Source organism: Pipistrellus hanaki (genome assembly GCF_964339955.1).
Source record: "Pipistrellus hanaki genome assembly, chromosome: 11".
NCBI lineage: Eukaryota > Metazoa > Chordata > Mammalia > Chiroptera > Vespertilionidae > Pipistrellus > Pipistrellus hanaki.
Window position 1 is genome coordinate 6439073 of NC_140513.1, and position 18934 is coordinate 6458006.

Here is an 18934-nt window from a genome sequence, read left to right on the forward strand (position 1 = left end):
CTTCGGCACTAACCCTTCCTGTAGAAGCAGCTCTGGGGGGCAGGGTGGTGAGAAACACCCCAAGAACAGCAACGCCTCTTTCCTGAAAGAGCAGAATCAAGGGATTCCCTGCCTCACCCCCAGCCGCCAGGCAGGTGGTTACCGATCCCTAAACTCGGACGGCAGCTGTGAGGACTCTGGTCATGAATCAAGCCAGTGACGGGAAAGGGGACGGTCCCGGCTCCGGAAGGCGTCCAGAGGGCACTTTCCTGCCCGCCACCAGCTGGGCCCTGTCTCTACCAGTCCCCACCTGCATCTCAGAGATGCAACTCTGAGGCCAGTCTCTGGGGTTCTACTCACCCCTGGCGCAAGCCCTTAGAGGCCCCTCTCCTGCCTCAGGGGGCCCTGCACCCCAATCTCAACACCTTCTGCTCCACAGAAAAGAGCCCTGCACAGGGTCCACATCTTCATGTTTATTTCCATGGTGATAACATGGAACAGATTTAGCAACCACGGAGGGAAAAAGTCTCTCGTTGACTGCCGAGTTAAATCCGTAACAATGATGCTCAACTGTCCCAAGTTTTCTGTTGACTTAATGTTTATTGAACCAAATGCTGAAGAAAATGGATCCCTCTAGGTCTTAGAAATCGCGGTTGACAGTCTGTCCTGTAAAGCATTTATGGTGGGATTTGACTTCTGGTTCCAGGGCCGGTGTGAGCAGTGCAGCCCAGGAAGCACCGGACCTAACACTCCAAAGGACATGTTGTGGTACCATTTCATCCTGACCTCTCCCCAAAGGCAGAAACCACATCCCACGCTCCTATGCAACTTGTTATTTGGGTGTTTTAAAATAAATGAATGAGAAGAGGCGGAGGCATACAGAAAACCCAGCTTCCTTTGGCACAACAAGACGGAGATCTGGGAGGGAGGGAGAAGGCAACCTCTGTCTTCATCGGCTCCAGGTGTGGGTCACAGTCCCCTTAAATACACCTGGAAGCGCTGTCAGTAATGAGCTCAAGGTATGGGCCCGATTTTGTTATAAAAGCAGCTAAACGTGATTAGAAACATACACAGCGAAGCCAGTCGGTGGTGACCAGCTACAAGAATTGTGCTTACAGCTTTGGTGTGCCTCCTTGGCCAATTTCTCAGACACCAAAACCAGCTCCTGATGAATCATCAATATACAATCGAAACACATACTTTTCTTTAGAAGAGGAAATAAAGGCACAGACACCAGCCAAAACAGGTTATTTCTGTAAGAATTGTATGGTTGATTAAAATAGCTTATCGCTAATAAAACTTGGATCACTAGAGCAGACAATACAAATTAGTTGTTTTAAAAAAATGCCATTCGATGAATTCCTGGTCTGTGCATTCAATGTGAATCATCATCAGAAACAGATGGCAATGAAAGGTGGTAAGGAGTTCCACTGCGGGTTTCTATGCTAGGTTTCTATTTCGGATGAGAAGTACCACAGTGAAGTGCTTTGGAGGCAGTGTATGGCGGTTAGAGCTCTCTCCTCATTGTGCCGTGAGCAATGTCTGGGCGACTCACTCAGGACGGATACCTCTCTCCAAAGGCAGCCCTGGCCATCAAACCCCCCACCTAGAAAGGTCGATGAGCTGTATTCCACTTTAATAAATATTTCTGCATCTTTTCTTGTTTTCTGATTTTAAGCTCAGCTTAAGTTTTGTCACGGAAACCATTTCACAAGAGGGTACATCACAATCTACTATCAGCAATAGTCCTTGTTTATTAGAATCTGAAGATGTCCATATTACATCAAATATAAATATATATTATATTTACATTTCCTTCTTAGCTTTCAATGTAGGTGAGTGTATTTATAGATAATGCCACATTGTCACCTTCAATCCTCAGCGCAGCGCCCACCCCCTCCGCCGGACCCCTGGAGGGCCACACAGCATCCCGAAAGGGGTCTACTGGTTCTTTTTTGTTCAATAAAAGGGAAAAAAATGAGTATCCGGAGATCTAAAAATGTTCTAGGAGGTTCTGCTTTGTTCCTAGGAGGTTTTAGTATTTCAAATACCTGAAAAACGTGGTCCCTTTGTGCAGTGCTATTCTCTACCCGGGGACAGGGAAGGACAATATGCAATTCGGAAAGGAAGAGCCCGAAGGAAAGAGAACCTGCTTGTTAGCACATTAATCTGTTTAGTAAAGATCTGTTTTAAAACGTCTGAACGCTGTACAGTATCATACAAAACGAGCTCCCGCCTGCAGAGCAGCTGGCACATTTTCCTAGAGGTCGGTCTGCCGGCCGAACAGTCTGCTGCCTGGCTGGCCTGGGTCCCGGTCACTTCCGGTCGTCGATAGTTTTAATGAATTCCACCGCTGCTGTGAACTGCATCCACCAGTAGGACTCCTCTCCGGACAGACAGCTGGCATAGAAGCTGCTGATATACTGGACGGTGGACAGCAAACAGGGTGGGTTTGCCTAGAGACATGAGAAAGAATAGTCGACTGGTCAGACGTACAGCTCTGTGAAAATCTTTTAATATTCTCAAATGCTTGTCTCTAAAAGAGACACCAGTCCTTCTGAAAGCAACCCCTGAGTTCCCTTTCTGGAACATTCTGTAAAGCCTAGCCACGTGAGCAGCAATAGTGCACTGCAGAGGCGAGTGGGCCTAATCCGAGCTGAACTGCCCCGAGCTTTCTATGCCTGCGGGACACTGAACCCCACTGGCCCGGAGGAGGCTGAACCAGCCCAGTGGACCCACTCAATACCCCAGGCTTCCAGAGTGTTCGGAGGGAAATAAACGCTGCAGGCAAACTGAGTGATAACTGGGTGGTAAGTGCAGGTAGAAGCAGCTGAGAAAGAAAACACTAAGAAATAACATGCCCTCTGCTGCAGGAGGTAACACAGGACACCTGCCTTCCACCTTCACGTGGCGAGAAAGGACACAGGCGAGTGAGGTGGTTAGGAAACAAGCCAAGGCCTGCTCCTTAAAGCGAACTGACACTGGTAGTCACAGTGGACGAGAGGCGAGCAGCAGCCCAAGGAGGAGTTATGAAGGCCACACAGGCTGACCTGGGGTTTCTGACTCAGAGGTGAGGTTGCAGAAATATTGCACGCCTTAAGAATGATTGAGATAGGTGTCAGCATACCTTACACATCAACAGATGGGCAAGCTGACTGGAACACATGAACGATGCACCCAAACCACATGGCTCCCCCAAAACGTTCAAAATAACTTTTCAATGTGATTGTTTAGATGATGAAATTTCAATTTTAAGGACAAAATATGTCAGGGTTTTTTGTTAATCCTCACCTGAGGACATTTTTTCCATTGATTTTTAGAGAAAGTGGAAGGGAGAGGGAGAGAGACATATCGATTAGTTGCTCCCACATGCAGGCCAGGGATCAAGCTTGCAACTGAGGTCTGTGCCCTTGACTGGAATCAAAGCCGGGCCCCTTCAGTCCACAGGCTGATGTTCTATCCACTGAGCCAAACCAGCTGGGGCTGTCGGGCTTTTTGAAATATGGTACAATTACAGAATAAGAGGCCAAAGGAGGAGAGAGATGACTGGAAAATTTAGTTTATGTGACAAGTACTGTGAAGAACCCGGTGAAAGAAGATGCAAAAGCACAATTTTTCTTTCCCTCGTAGTTGCACACTGAGCCCCTGCCAAGGGCTTTGTGCCCTGCTTCCAAACGCTTCGAGGAACCTGATCCTCCCGCCCTTCCTCCTGAAAACCTGACTTCTGGACAGAACAACCCCCGACGTCAGACACTCCCTTTCTGGACCCACGGAGCTCGAGGCCCGGGAAGAGCTGGTGTCTAACGCCCTGGGACTGCGGGCCCCACCCGCTCGCGGCCAGATGAGCTCGTCCAAGATGGACCCACCTTTATCAGCACGAACACCAGCACCGGGACGAAGTCGTCCGCCCCGGGGACCGAGTCCTCGTTGGCCAGGCTCAGCAGGTTCATGATGGTGGAGCACATCCGCAAGATGCACTGCACCTTGTCCCGTGGGGTCTTGTAAGCGCTGATGGTTCTGATCTCCGACTGCGCGGATGGCCACGGCGCCTCCCGAAGGTAAACCTGAGCGAGACCACAGACAGGCGGGCGGGCTTTAATCTGCCGGCAACCGCAGACAGCGGCCACGGCACCCGCCACGGCACCAGTCACGGCACCCTCACATCAGGAGGCAGGGGCGCGTGTTGCCTTTCCCTCCTTCAGCAAAACAAGATCTCAGCTCCTTCACCTGCCACTAAAGACTGAAGCTTAATTGTTAAGTAATTTGCTTTGCATTTTAAAGTAAAAAAAAAACAAAACACCAACTTAGATATTCTCTATTGGAGGAAACGGCATACAACAACACAGAACCTAGAATTCATAAAATGTCCATCTTAAATAGCTAGGATGGAGTTTCTCTCCTGTAGCAGCTGATTCTAAAAGAACAAACAAGCTACTTTTAAAAGAAAGCAATTTATAAATTAATGTGTCTTTGCTGCAGTAGTTTTAGAAATAAAGGATTAAAAAAAAATCAAAGACAATTAAAAATGTTATGCTAATCGATGTTCCATTAGTGGAGATTTTAATAAAACAACCAGAAAGCTCACATACATGAAATTGCCTGTTTTGTAGGAACTGTATGCATGGCCGGTAAAGACTCTCACCAGTAACTAAAAGGTAAGTTGGCGTCATGTTCAGGTGCAACTAATCGCCCTGAGCAGCGGTTTCTGCAGCCGGAGCCCTGAGCGCCCTCTCCTCGCCCACGTCCCTTCCTCGCCAGGAATTTCAATCCCCAGAGGATCTTCGTGAAGTTCAGTCAGACTGAAGTTCCTCTAACGCAAACAGTGCTACACATTTTATTATATTCTGTCTCCTTGGAAAACTGGCAGCATGCACCCGGTAGAGGGCGCAGACCTAACTCCCAGCGGCCCGTCTATCCCCCTGGTTACCTCCGGGATCTGCAGCGCTCTGTGGTTGGCAGTCACCACTTTCGACAATCTCTGGATATGTTCATGAAGAACCCTGGAAACCCCCAAAACAGACATGTAAATACATGTCAGAAAGAAAGGCACACAGTGATAACTGAGTCTTTAAAACTTTTGAACTGTTTTAGACTTATTTCTAGATATACATTACAACTACAGTTGAGACCCTATCTTAGCTGTAGGTATTCTGTCTTGTTAAAAGTCACATTTTTAGCAGGATCTGTTCAGAAATGCTGAGTGAGTGAGGGGATGCAGTCAGAAGTCCTTCTTGCCCAGACCAGACAGCATTCAAGGAAGAGAGGAGCGCTCAGCCCACAAACTGCCTGACGCACTAATTAGCAGCCAGGCTACGCTAATTAGCCAACAGGCTGTCAGGAGGTAGAGGATCTAAGGCCAGAAGCCAAAGATGCTTCGATGGAGAAGGGACTCAGCACACAATCTCTCATTTCACAGGGGACAGTAATTCGGTTAAACAGGCGGAGGTTTGATTAGACCCGCTTTCCCGCAGCTGGTGATCTTCCCAGGCCCTGAGCTCTCCCCGTTCCACCTGCAGAGATGCCAGGAGAAGGCAGGCACCCCTGCTTCAAAGTGCTCTTTGCAGCCAACAGTGTGAATGTCCCTACTCCTTGCCCCACACTGGAGGCCACAGATGGTGCTCTGGAGAGAAAACAGTCCCACTCGGTGTATTGAGGACAGGGGCTCGGGGGCTCGGGTGGGCTAACAGCCTCTGAGACTATGAACGAGTGAGAGGCAGGCTGGGACGACCCTAAACCATTCAGAGGAAAGTGAACGCTCCCAAATATACATGCAATATCTTCCATATACCTCCAATATACTTCCAATAACTTCCATGAAAAAATAAAAACTTACAAAAACCACCTATGACCCCCCCTTGAGACACTATCACATGCCCAGGTTGTGGGCTCGGTCCCCAGTAGGGGATGTGCAGGAGGCAGCTCCGATCAATGATTCTTTCTCATCTTTGATGTTTCAATCTCTTTTCCTCTCTGAAATCAATTTTTAAAAAATTTTTTTAAATGGTCAAGAGATCCATTCTAAAAAAGAAAAAAAAAGGAAAAAGAAAATGCAGAAGAGGAAAGACAAAAATGCTAAATTCAGGCCAACAGCAGAAAGGCCGGCCCAATGTGTGCACCTGCAGCCTGAGCCCCCACATCCCGAAACCGGGGACGGCGTTGTCGCTGCTGCATCCTGACGGGCGGACAGTGGTAACCACATGCAGTTCTGTGTTAGGTTCCGGTCTTACGTATAGCTGCTCTAACCTATGGGCTAGCTGACGTCCCCCTGCGTGGTCCAACACCGGCGCCACCCGAGGGCACTCACTGGTCACGGAGAATGTCCCCGTCCTGATTGGGGTAGAAAGCCAGCTTGAAGATGCGGTTCATCACGCTCCGCTCGATGGCCAGCTGCGCGTCCTGCAGCTGCTCCTCGCTCGCGTTCTGCCAGATGACGTCCTGCGCCATGGCGCCATAGAGGAACTGCAGGAAGTCTTCTACCTGAGCAGTTTTATCATCAGCTGCTGTGAGTTTCTGAAAGTCTCCAATGCAAAATAATAAATTTAAGCATACACTAGCTGAATAATTTTAAAAGGAAACTGTAGAAATCACTTTCATCACTAGCTATGCAGATACCGTGCTCTTAGCCAGAAGTGTCTGGGCATGATTCATTTTAGGAGAGTACGTGGCCAAATCATTCAAGTCAGGAGAAAGGTAAGATATAAAAGTTTAAGAATAAGGAGTGTGTTATAAAAATTATATGCTTTGAAAAAAATAAAATAAAAAATTATATGCTTTGGTTTAAAAATGAGAAAAATTGTGTGGATCTAAAACTTTACCAATTGTATCCATTTTTAAATAAACTACAGCTATTCAAACCAATAAAAGTAAAATGTATTTATTAGGAACCCATAAACTAACTGGGAACGTAAGGAACTGCTTTTGGACCTGTAGGTGTTCAAACAGACTGGCAAACAGAGATGGCCAATCCCCGGCGCTGCGGCGGAGAGATGCCCAGTGTGACTGGTCGGTTACCTTGGATGAACTCCCTGATCTTCTTCTCCTTGCTCTCCAGCAGCAGCCGCACGCAGACGGTGGTGAAGTACCGATTGGCCACCTCCTTGTCCCGCAGCACCCTCTGCAGCAGCCTCTCCAGGTGAGCCTGCGTGGTCTGCAGTCCTTGGCGACAGCGGGTGAGGTAAGCGATGTAGGGGGCCCTTTTCCTGAAAGGAAACACGCTTTGCAGGACACAGACAGACACAGGGCACGCTCTCTTTTCAAACTGAGAGTCCTAATTTTTCTTTTAAAAAAAAAAAAAAAAAGGTGACTTCATAGGTTTTGGTTTTACACGTTAGCATGTCAGGCTGCAGACAACAGTCTGGAAGACCAATGACGCCGCCAGCTCGAGGACAGAGCTGCATGTCTGTGAAGAACAGCATCTCCTGGGCTGAGCACTAGCTACCTAACTCACTGGCCACAGCGGAGTCCCTCACATTGCTGGCCTATTTTATAATGGTGCACGCTGGTAGGGCCTCGCACCTAACAGGAAATTGATTGCTAGAGAAAACTGAAATAAGAACCAAATACAGGTTACTGTACCACTAGGTCAGTATAGTAATGGGCAAACTCATTAGTCACCAGAGCCAAATATCAACAGTACAACAACTGAAATTTCTTTTGAGAGCCGAAAACCGACTTCTGCACATGGGCCACAAAGTTTCAATTGCACTGTATGTTCGTGCCTGCACGTGGTATTTTGTGGAAGAACCACACTCAAGGGGCCAAAGAGCCAACCACTGCACTAGGTCATCAAACATGCCACCAGTTACTGCAGACACTCTAAATGTACCCATCTTAGAGCACCTGTGCCCTCAGCCTCAAAGCCCTCTTCACTTCCTAAGCGTCTAAATTACCTTTTCTCCTCAACTGTTAGCGAGGGGCTGGCAGGGACGAAGGGGGCCCTTTCCTGGGCCTGCCCTGCCTCCCTGGTCCAGGGAGGCTGTCTTCCCTCTCCCCCGACGAAGGGGAAATGATGCCCTCGTCACCCAGGCCCCGTCTCTGCCAAAGTGCAATGCGGAAGTAGATGGTACTTCCTGTCTGTAAGAGCTGCTCATTGTCACTACACTGCAGACTAAACAGCCCAGTGTGCCTCCCTCAGGAATTACACAGAGCCAGGCACTTCCATGTCAGCCCGGGTTCGTTCCCAAGGTGAGGACCGGGAAGGTGATACTCGCTGCTGAAACAAGGTCTGACGGGAAAGCTGCCCGGTACCTGTAGTCCTCGGCAATGGAGGCCAGCAGTTTCCTGCAAGTCCTGTTATCAAAGCGGCACACACAACGCATAGTTTCCTGCAGTTGAGCCATTAAGTTCTTATCTTGTAAATTAATTGCTTCGGCTATTTGAACTTTTAAGAAGCATACAATTTCATTCTCTAAACAAAACAACAAAACAAAACAAAAAAACAAGAATTCTGTTACTGCTGAGAAAATCCTCCTGCTTACCTAAGGGGTATGTCATCCCTCAGCCTTTGGGATGCTGATTCTGCTTTGGCAGCGTGTCAGAGAACTAAGCTGGACTGCCACTCTCAAACACTGAACACTTAATGAGCCAGCAGTAATCGAGTGCCGTTACTGATCCTAATATAAATCTAGTAAGTTAAATCTTGTGGAATTGCTATAAAGCTTAAATACAGTTGAATACTGGCAATTTCATATGGTTTAGCCTTCCAATACAAGAAAAAATAAATGGTCACAGCAAACTTACCTTCGGGGTCTGTGTGGTCTGGCAAGCCATTCCTTGTTGAATGGCTTAGCACTGGGAAAGCAACAGAGTCCGCAGAGCAGAGAGCAAGCCTCAGTTTCTTTTTTGCATCTCTGAAAAAATGAGTTGAAAATGCATTAATTTCTATATCCGGATAGAATCGCATTTTATGGACATTTGCTACGTAAATTAATATGCTATCTCAGGAATCAAATGTTGTAAGTGGTCATAATCAAAGGAGATTTTAATCTTACTGACACCTCACTTAAAGGAACAGGCTTTCTAGTGACCCAAGCAGGAAGGACGTAAAAGTGGGCAAGATGTGCTCTGAGAGCAGGCACTAGGAGAGTCCGAAAGGCATATCTGGGGGACACCCTCCAACTCAGAATGCCGTCTACGATCCTCTCGACAAGTGTGATCCTGCTCCTGGACAGCTCACACCTGGCAGGAAGCCCTTCCTACTGCTCTGTTGCTGGAGTCAAAAGCTGCTCCTTTCAACTTCCAACCACTACGGCGCCGACCACCACTGAGGGCAGAGCGCCCCGCAGTAAGGGGGTGCCCTCCGGCAGTGCGGCTCTCTGTTCACACCGAGAGATGCCACCAGCATGCCCTCCTCTGCTGGTGGCTGGGGCCCTTTCTGATCCACAGGGCATGGACCAGAGCTTCCTCAGAATGTCCGAAGCTGCCATCCACAGAAAGGAGCTGAAACCCCCGCAGCCAACAGGCCACGCCCGCTCTCCTGCAGGATCCCCGCGGTCCACCCACCGGCAGCTCCGAGTCTTTCCCTATTGGCTTCTTCCTATAAAATGAGTAACTTACAGAGTAAGCCTCCCAAATGTAATATTCACCCACTCTGCAGTCTCATAAAATAAATAATGGTAAAGTCATGGATGAAACATAAAAATTGTCTTCCACTCTCTCCAATTTTACTGTAGAAAAAAAATTTTCAAAGCTTCATAATGTTTAGAAATAAAATGATGTATTAGGGTCTTCTTTAAACCAGTGGGGGGGGGGGGGTAAATGTGAAACAACACTGGCCGTGCATTAGTGACTGTGGCATCTGGGTGAGGAGGACAAACTGAGGGCCCCTCAGGTCTATGGGATGGCTGGTCCCAGCTCCCACCCCCTCCTCCTCCCCAGCATTTCTCACGGGGGCTGGGGGCTGGGGGCTTTCCATGGGCAGAGGCTCTGCCACCTGTTTCATTTTAATGGCTTATGTGGTGCCTATGGGCACACGAGGTTTTCCTTTATCCCTGAACCAAGGCTTTGCTATATGACATCTACACAGGAAGCCACGTCTTCTTGGGAAATAGCCATTTCATTCTTACCTCTCTGCTCTATACCTTTATTAAGTGACACAATGAGCTGCGTGACTGAGGTGACTGCAGTGGCGAAGAAAGTCCCCCCAGCCCTCAGTCCCGCAGAGGGAGTACCTGTAAGAGTAGGCGGAGTCCTGAGGGTGGGCCGCTTGGCTCGCGGAGTCCGGGAGGTCGTCGGCGGAGATGTTTTGCAGAGCTTCTTCCCGAGGAGAATCGTGTGCACTTTCCCCGTCACCCACAACCTCTAAACAAAGCCCGCCCCCGAGAGGATAATAAGCAACTTAATCCGAAATGTTCTGGCACCAGAAGTCATTCTGAGCAACTCAGTGATAAGTTAGCATTGTGCTTTATGCAACAAGGCATTTATGGCAATGATAATATATCAAGAGACCACTTTTTGAGAAGAGAATGATTTTACTTCTTATTGCAATCCTAATTGAAAACAATGAAAGTCTTTATTTAATAACAGTAATCCTACATAATGAAAGTCTAATATGCTAAGTGTCTGGTCATCTGGTCAGCCGTTCAACCAATCAAAGCATGCTAAGTTCACCTCTCCCCAGCCTCCCTCTTAGACTCTCTCCTCCCAGAGCACATACAAACATAAATACATGCAGCGTACAAGTTAAGCTTTATATTCTTCTGTTTCCTCTGCATTTATTTTGAGAATTCTATCATATTTTTCAGACAGCTATTCAGAAGTAGCACTATTAATTCAGATCATCTTTATCACTGTGATACAAAGGTTACTACCCAAATCTTTACCACGGTTATCACCTGCATTGTCATAGCTGCCCATTGCTCCTTCACTGGGGCTGGTTCGCTTAATGGCGTTCCTGTATTTGTCCAGAATGTCCTCAGCGGCCTGAACTTGTGCGCTGAGCCGAGGGCTGGAATCATCTGCAGGGAGAGGAGGGGGAGAGAATTAGCTCCCTTCGGTTTGCGCCAACTCTGATGTTAGTACGACACCAGGAGCATAATCCCAAAGGCCGATTAGGAGGCGAGACTAAAAAGAGCACATATCTCAGTGTTAAGAGGCACCATGCAGCTGCCTACTCCTCCCAGTTCTGGGTCTGAGAGCCTTGCCAAAGCACGGAACTGGGAGAATTAAATCCACTTTCTCATCATCGCCAGAATTCCACATGACAGTGTCAAGAAGTTCAGTGCGGACTGAATGGATGATGGGTTTCTAAAGTGCTGACACTCAAACCACTGGTATTAGCAACTCATGCTAACAGAGCTTCCCACAATGCAATTTTATATGCAGACTTCATTTACTAAGACATCTCCATGCTGAAGGAACAAAGAAGTATTCAAACTGAGAATGAAAGCTTTTTAAGTAATAATAAAAGTTGCCTTCCTCCAGTCTTCCTGGATTTCTCTCTCTACACCAGATTTGAAAACTTCAGATTTTCATATGCTATCTCACTGGGTCTCACCATGACAGTGCAGCTGCTGGAACAGAGCACTTGTGTGCATGCAATGGAGTCAGAGGCACTCCCAGAGAACCTAGACATTGCTGGGGAGTGCTGGAATTGGACCTGGGTGCACAGAGAAAAAGCTGTCACAATCACAGCTCAGCACTGTTTACTGACAGGACTGCCATCCTGTCGGCAAAATCAGCACATCGCAATGTTTTCCTGCAGTCAAGGTAATTAACAGTTACCAAAGCAAAGAACTGCTACAGATCTATGGGACACAGAAAGTTCCAGAGTGAAATGCAAACTCCTGCGATAGATCTAGGCCAACCAGGTGTCCACATTCTGGTAGAATCCCATTTTTAAAAAAGTCTAAAATCACGTGAAAGTCAATAGAATTTATATGTGTATGTGTTAATAGCAGCTACCATTTATTGAGCACTGACCACATGCCAGGAACTGTGCTAAGCACCTTATATGAGCAATCTCAATCAATCATCACAATTACCCCATAGGGGGGTACTACTATCACCCCATTTTACAGAAAAGGAAATCGAGGTATAGAGAGGTTAAGTTCTTATGCTCATAGGCTCTTCTTTTTTTCTTTTTTTTTTCCCCATGAAAACAATATTTTGTATTTCTGTCTCCGTAAAATTGTAAAGAGAGGATTTCCAAAGTAATGTACGTAATCTTTCTACTATAATGACATCTGAATGCCAAATCAGGATCATAATCTGATCTTCAAAATGTAAACTGAAAAATCTTTATTGTGCCGAAACCGGTTTGGCTTAGTGGATAGAGCGTCGGCCTGCAGACTGAAAGGTCCCGGGTTCGATTCCGGTCAAGGGCAGTACCTTGGTTGCAGGCACATCTCCAGTAGAGGGTGTGCAAGAGGCAGCTGATCGATGTCTCTCTCTCATCGATGTTTCTAACTTTCTATCCCTCTCTCTCTTCCTCTTGTGAAAAATCAATAAAATAAAAAAAAATTTAAAAAAGAAAAAAGAAAAATCTTTATTGTTACAAAATCGTTTTGTGGAGGGAGAGTAGTTTTTGCTATTGGTTTTCAGTGCTGTAGAGACTCTTCTGAAAAAGGGACAACAGAATTGGGCTAACTATAGTGAAGCCATAATGTAGCTTATAGACTTTATTTCTATAATGCCATTCTTAAAATTTTTATCCATAGAAAATAATGAAAACAAACAAGAAATGCTACATATATGAAGCTGTGAGCAGTATTTTTATAGTAAAAGTTGGGTACAATTTAAATATCCAAAAGCAAGAGAATGTTCACACTGCAGTGAAATCAGATGATAGATTATCTTAGAATCAATAAAAACTACTGAAAACAATCACTGTCTAGTAGAAACTGGGATAGGGTTTATGAAATAACACGTGTTAAAAGAATACAGTTACATACATTATCTGATTAAATCATGAAAAGCCATGTATTGTACAAACACAAAAACATGAAGAAAAAAAACCCCACAAGAATAGTTAGGATGCTGGTATTATGGGCAGACTGTTAAGAAATTTCCTTTCATAGCATTTTAAAATGGATTTAATAATTTCCAATAGGTCATTAGTTAGGATTGGGTAGAAGTTTTTGCATAGTAGAGAAGTTAAATGGCTTGAATTGAACACAAAGAAAATGAAATACTTTTTAAAAAATTTTATTGTATTGTACTAAAAAAAATTATTGTACTCTACCTAGCTTCCAGTTTAAGAACCAAGAACCAAGAAAAATATATTGCCCAAAGTCAAGTAAAAAATAATTTATAACTTCTCCAAAATTATCAATTCAACATTGTAAAAACACGAGATTTCATGAAGAGATTTCACTCTGCAAACATGAGCAATCTCATGGTCTCCCAACACTAGGAAAATGGTCAAGAAACACATCTTGCCCAAAAGAAGCCTTTCCGACGTGTCTCAGTCAGACAGTGGGTTCCTGAAGAACAGGGGTCATGTGTGAATTGACTTCCTCCCCACACCACTTAGCACAGTCCCGGCATGAGTCAGGTGTTCAACAGGGATTCACTGACTGAATAAGAGGGGCTTGACTGCTCTCGGCAGGGACGGTGGCCTGGAAGCACAGCGCCTGCTGTTCAAAACCCTTTATCCAGGAAAGTCATGCATCCAAGCAGGGATGTGTGCCAGGCCAAGGAATGACATCTAAACTCAACAGAACTAGACATTAGAATGCCATGCATTACAGTGGGATTCTACCTGAACTATGCTGAGCTTTGAGGAGGATGTTCTTTTGAAACCTGTCCCATTTCTAAATAAAACTCTTCATTTTAACTTAGAATGCAATTTCAAGTCAAGATAAGAAAAAAAGAGGTGAGAAATGAATTTCCCTGTAGATAATTTACAGTACACAGCTATCAAATTCATGGCTGAGTCCTTAACGCTACTTTTCACACTCTTTCCTTCCATGGTGCTCAATCATAATGTGCCAAGAACAAGCTGTAAAAATATAAATGCTGAATAAGGTAAGAACCCAACCCCTAGTAGTATTTTCCTTGGGTTAGAGAGCAATGGTAAACTGATTCAAGCTGTAAACATTGGTAAAGTTTATAAATTTATTATATTGTTTGAACAAACGCCTTATCATGAAAAAAGGAAATGATTAGGTAAAACAGAATTTCACTATGATCCTGAATAATCAAGAGCTACAGATAAAAATAAATTTAGAGTTCCACGATCAACGTTAGCGAAAATTATTCAATCAATGATCCAAAGATATGGCATGCACAGAGCTAAAATCATCACCACACTTTCCTAAAAGGCACTATGTGGCATCCCACTAAGTTGTGGAATTGTAGGGTGTGTCTAGAGGCCTTATCATAAATGGAAGTTATGATGATGAGGATGATGATGGTGGTGGCAGGGCTACAGGAAGAGCACACAGATTCACTGTGGCCACCAACTGGGAACCACAGAGCTATGAAGAACATACTCCCCACTGTACACACACAGACACACTCATCTAAGAAGGCAACGCTTATGGCACCCAAGAAAAAGTGTTATGAAATATGTGCTCTGGGAATGAAGGAGCCAGGAAGTCCATGGGTCTACAAACCTGTGAGTGTTGAGAATCTGTCAGGCCCCAGATCATCTTTGTCTTTTTCTTGTTTTTCTTTCTTTCTAAATGGTATGGGAGCTGGAAATTAAATAAAGTCAGTAGTGTGACATACAACATACTGCACTACTCGGCAGACAGCAGTCATTCTGGAGTTAACTGGTGTGCCAACATTTCTAAGTGAAAGGAAGGTGAGAAGTTTAAAAGCTAAGAAATCCCAAGTGTCAATTGATAATGGTTCTTAAAATAGCATTGAAGATTCTTAGAGAAGCGTTCAGAGTCGTTGGCCACAGGAAGAATGATTTAGCGGGAATCTATTGGGACTAAATCAAAACCATTGCCTCTTAACATCCGCTCAGAAACAACACATCCAAAGCTCTGAGCCACGCTCTCCTCATCCTCAAGTGGCCGGAGTCTGGCGAAGGCGGTGAGCGCCACGGGGCTGAGAAGAGGCCCTCGGAAGAAGTCCCTAACTCCCATCCTGGATGATCTCTCCTTTCAGGAAGAGATGCTTTTGCAAACTCAAGTCTCAATGTCTACTAGCATGATGCCAGGCTATTCACAAAAGAAGCGAACAATTTTATACAACTGCCTTCCAAAATAAACACTCGCTAATGTTCAGGGTATAAGCAATCTCAAAGCACATAAACATTAAAAACTTAAGTTTATTCCAGGAATGCAAAGGATGAATTTCAAATTTTCAGTTTAATGACTGATAGCATCCCTCTTTTCCTGCAATAATTACTGGCAATGCATATGTCAAAAATCCTACATGTCTAACATCAGGGTACATGATATTTAAACAACCTCTTGCATGACTTCCATTTATGAAACCACTACAACTTCCTGCCAAGAATAAGCTAAAGCTCCGCCTTAGCATCCACCTTCGCCGAAACAGCTGGAAACAAGCCCAGCAAACGTCAGGGAGAGGAGCCGAGATGCGGGCTCGGAGAGAGATTTCGGGGCTTTGCTTCTGGTTGCTCATATGGCGTTCTAATATTTTATAAAATTACCTTTAGGCATGGCAGAAACAAAACGCTTTCTCCACCAAGGTCTGTTCCTGTCTGATTTCTCATCATCGCTATCTTTGCGTTCTTCAGTCTGTAGGAAAAGTTTGATGATTTATTTGGAGTTGGGGAGCAGGCAAATTACTAGGAAAAGGATTTCAGTTAGTCTGTGAAATACAAATACCCCTGAGGTCTGTCTTAAAAGCAAAACTGTTCTTATTGCTGTAGAGCAGTGGTTCTCAACCTTTCTAATGCCGTGACCCTTTAATACAGTTCCTCATGTTGTGGTGATCCCCAACCATAAAATTATTTTTGTTGCTACTTTATAACTGTAACTTTGCTACTGTTATGAATCGCAATGTAAATATCTGTGTTTTCCGATGGTCTAAGGCGACCCTGCTAGTGGTTCTCAACCTGTGGGTCGCAATAATTTTATGGGGAGCGGGCCTAAGCCAGCAGTTGGACATCCCCTAGGGCTCCCGGTCTGTGAGAGAGCACAGGCCAGGCTGAGGGTCCCCTGCAAATGCATGAATTTCGTGCACCAGGCCTCTAGTTAAGTAATAAAACCCAGTCTGTACTGTGTGCCAAAAACTGAGAGTAAGGATATATGTTATCTCGTTGAAACCCCACAGTAGCCTTAGGATACAAATACTATTATCAAGCCCTTCCTGTTGATGAGAAATATGAGGCTAAAAAAGATTATTACTCATCTTCCCCAAAGTTATACAGCCTGTTGTGGCAGAGCTGGGACTCAAGCCTAGATTCCGACCAACTTCAAAGTTCATGTTTTGATCATCAGTTATATTCAGTTATCATTAAGACCACGTATCAGCTGAGACTGGTTTGGCTCAGTGGATAGAGCATAGATCTGTGGCTGAAAGGTCCCAGAGTTCGATTCCAGTCAAGGGCATGTACATTGATTGCGGGCACATCCCCGGTAAGGGGGTGTGCAGGAGGCAGCTGGTTGATGTTTTTCTCTCATCGATGTTTCTGGCTCTCTATCCCTCTCCCTTCCTCTCTGTAAAAAATCAATAAAATATATATTTTTAAAAAGAATTAAAAAAAAAAAAAAAGACCACATATCAGTAGACCTTACACAAATCATTTAATATCTGTTATTTCACCTACAAAACTGGAACTAAAAATATTTTCTCTAAGGGCATCTTGTAGATGAGGTGTCAGAACCCAAGGAGACAGATGAGGGCATCTGTGGGGGACAGTTTAGCAGTGGGGATGGGACATTGATTACATACATGAGGACTGACCAAGTAAGTATATGCGTGAAGAATAATGAAAACAGGTTTCTATTGCAGAAGGGAGTTACAAATATGGGAAGGGAGAAAGATGAAATAAAATGTTGTTTTTAGAATAGAATGAAATATATAGGTGTACGTTCATAGTTCTCTAGATATAAAGAGAAAGATACACATAAAAATAAACACACATGTAAATGTGTGTATGTACATGAATATTCACACACACTCTCTCCCCATGGCTTTGTCTACTGTGAGGTCCTGGGAGTAGCAGCACTCCTACAGCAAAGAGCACACCTAGTATCCAGATCTTCTTTTCTAAAAACCATTTTCTACTAAAAGGAACAAGGGTTCCTTGGAGAAACGGCTGATCAGGTTTAGGACACAGTACAATATAAGTTTATAACATTTTGTGCCAAAAGGAAAGAAATACTCAAAGAATGATGGCAGCATATCAAAAGAACCTCTGACAGCTTGAAGGGCTTCCACCCGAACAATTCAAGGACAAAAATAATGATAGTAACAAAGCCATTGACTAAAACAGAAAACATGAGACCATCAATATAATTAATGAGTAAATTAAAACTTTGATGAAAAATAATGCCTCATTGAAAAAAAATAATAGCTAACCATCTCAGAAGAAAATTAGAGGTTTAAATTAAATTTGATATAAAATGATTTGGAAAAAATTAAAAGTATCATAAAAATGCAAGATACAACACTACAAAAACAAAGTACTAGAGGTTTCCTACAGATTAGGTTGTGGATATACTTGACAAATCATCTTTAACACGTTAAGCACCCAGTTACCGGTGACTGACACTATACTTTCCACGGAAGACTGGGCGCTTAACATGTTAATGATGACTACTGTCCATTCTTAACCCTAGATGTATACAACCCATGTACATTTCAGATACTAAGAGAATTAGGCAGACAGACATTGAAGCTGACCACGTCAGCAAATTCTCCGTGGCCTGTGTCCCATACCTCTCCTCTGGAGGAGTCCTTACTCGGGGATGAAGATGACGAATGAGGTGCAGCCACCAAAGAGGTAGCACCAATGGCTGCAGCTGCAGGGAGCTCTCGCTCTTCATTCCCTGGGCGGCGGTTCCAGCTGGGGTCACTCATGGGCCTCCGGGCGGAAGATACTATGTCCGAGCTCCTGCTGCGAACTAATCTCTCGGGGTAAGAATGCCGCTGCTTGAATGCCTCCATTTCGGCGGGAGTTAAACCATGGGAACCAAAATTTGGCGGCCTGGCCTCATTTCCTCCCACAGCTCCTTCCAGGATCGGAGGATCTGGTGGTGGATGCGAAGGCCTGGCATAGTGGACTTTTGGCCTTACCACAGCAGAAGCCCCTGGAACACAGGGGGGAAAGTTTGCAACTGAAACACAACTGATCTGACCACGGCATTATTAACAATGGGCTTCGGTTGCCTACTTCTGACTCTGATGAGAGTCAAAAAGCTCACTTGATGATCATTTCACAATATATACAAATACTGAATCATTATGTTGTACCCTTGAAACGAATATAATGCTATGTCAATTACATCTCAATTTTTAAAAAGTTCACTTGACTGGTTTACCTTCATGTGAAGACAGTGGGTCAAACATGGCGAGCAGAGACTCTGATTGAGAAGGGGGAGAGGTCATGTGGTGGGCGCCTAAAACAGACAAAACAGTGAGACCAAGTCAGACCAGCACTCAGTGAGAGTCTCAACAGTGAAAGTGGTTTTGACATTTTCCACACTTTTCAAACTTTTTTCATCAATTAGAGCTTGAGTAGCATATAAGGAAAAAAGAAGAATCTAATAAGATCAAATTCTGATTACTCCAAATTCATTTTATGTTTTTTCTACATATATGGATTTTAATTACATTTAAGTGGTCTATCATCTATCTGCCTGCTACTTTTGATGGCCAAATTATATCATAGTTAATGCAAAGATCACAGAGGCAGATGTAAATCTTCAAAATTTTCAGAATGTCACAACTTCCCTGAGCCTCAGCTTCTGCCTATACAAAGAGGGGCAACACTACCTACAGAAGGAGTATAAATAAAAAGCTGGAAAATTTGAAATTCTAATACTGCTCTCAGCAAGTGACAATTTATTAAATAACTCATATTAATATG

At 44.6% G+C, this 18934-nt stretch overlaps 1 protein-coding gene across 16 annotated transcripts in view; it reads right to left on the reverse strand.

The window, feature by feature from the left end:
- Window positions 1-1710: 1710 nt before the first annotated feature.
- GAPVD1 (GTPase activating protein and VPS9 domains 1) overlaps window positions 1711-18934 on the reverse strand; it is a 55652-nt gene continuing 38428 nt past the window's right edge. For 5 of the 16 annotated variants that reach the window (XM_084898332.1, XM_084898327.1, XM_084898321.1 and 2 more), the window contains 13 exons: window positions 18387-18464; window positions 17785-18155; window positions 15548-15635; window positions 14535-14615; window positions 10800-10934; window positions 10149-10278; window positions 8719-8828; window positions 8227-8386; window positions 6991-7178; window positions 6284-6497; window positions 4907-4979; window positions 3846-4043; window positions 1711-2435 (listed from right to left, as the gene is read on the reverse strand). In XM_084898332.1, coding sequence (XP_084754458.1) covers window positions 2295-2435; window positions 3846-4043; window positions 4907-4979; window positions 6284-6497; window positions 6991-7178; window positions 8227-8386; window positions 8719-8828; window positions 10149-10278; window positions 10800-10934; window positions 14535-14615; window positions 15548-15635; window positions 17785-18155; window positions 18387-18464 — 1967 coding nt within the window. In that variant the 3' untranslated portion in view covers window positions 1711-2294. Of the gene's footprint in view, window positions 2436-3845; window positions 4044-4906; window positions 4980-6283; window positions 6498-6990; window positions 7179-8226; window positions 8387-8718; window positions 8829-10148; window positions 10279-10799; window positions 10935-14534; window positions 14616-15547; window positions 15636-17784; window positions 18156-18386; window positions 18465-18934 lie in introns of those variants that run through there. The other 11 variants (XM_084898322.1, XM_084898326.1, XM_084898330.1 and 8 more) reach the window with 5 other exon arrangements.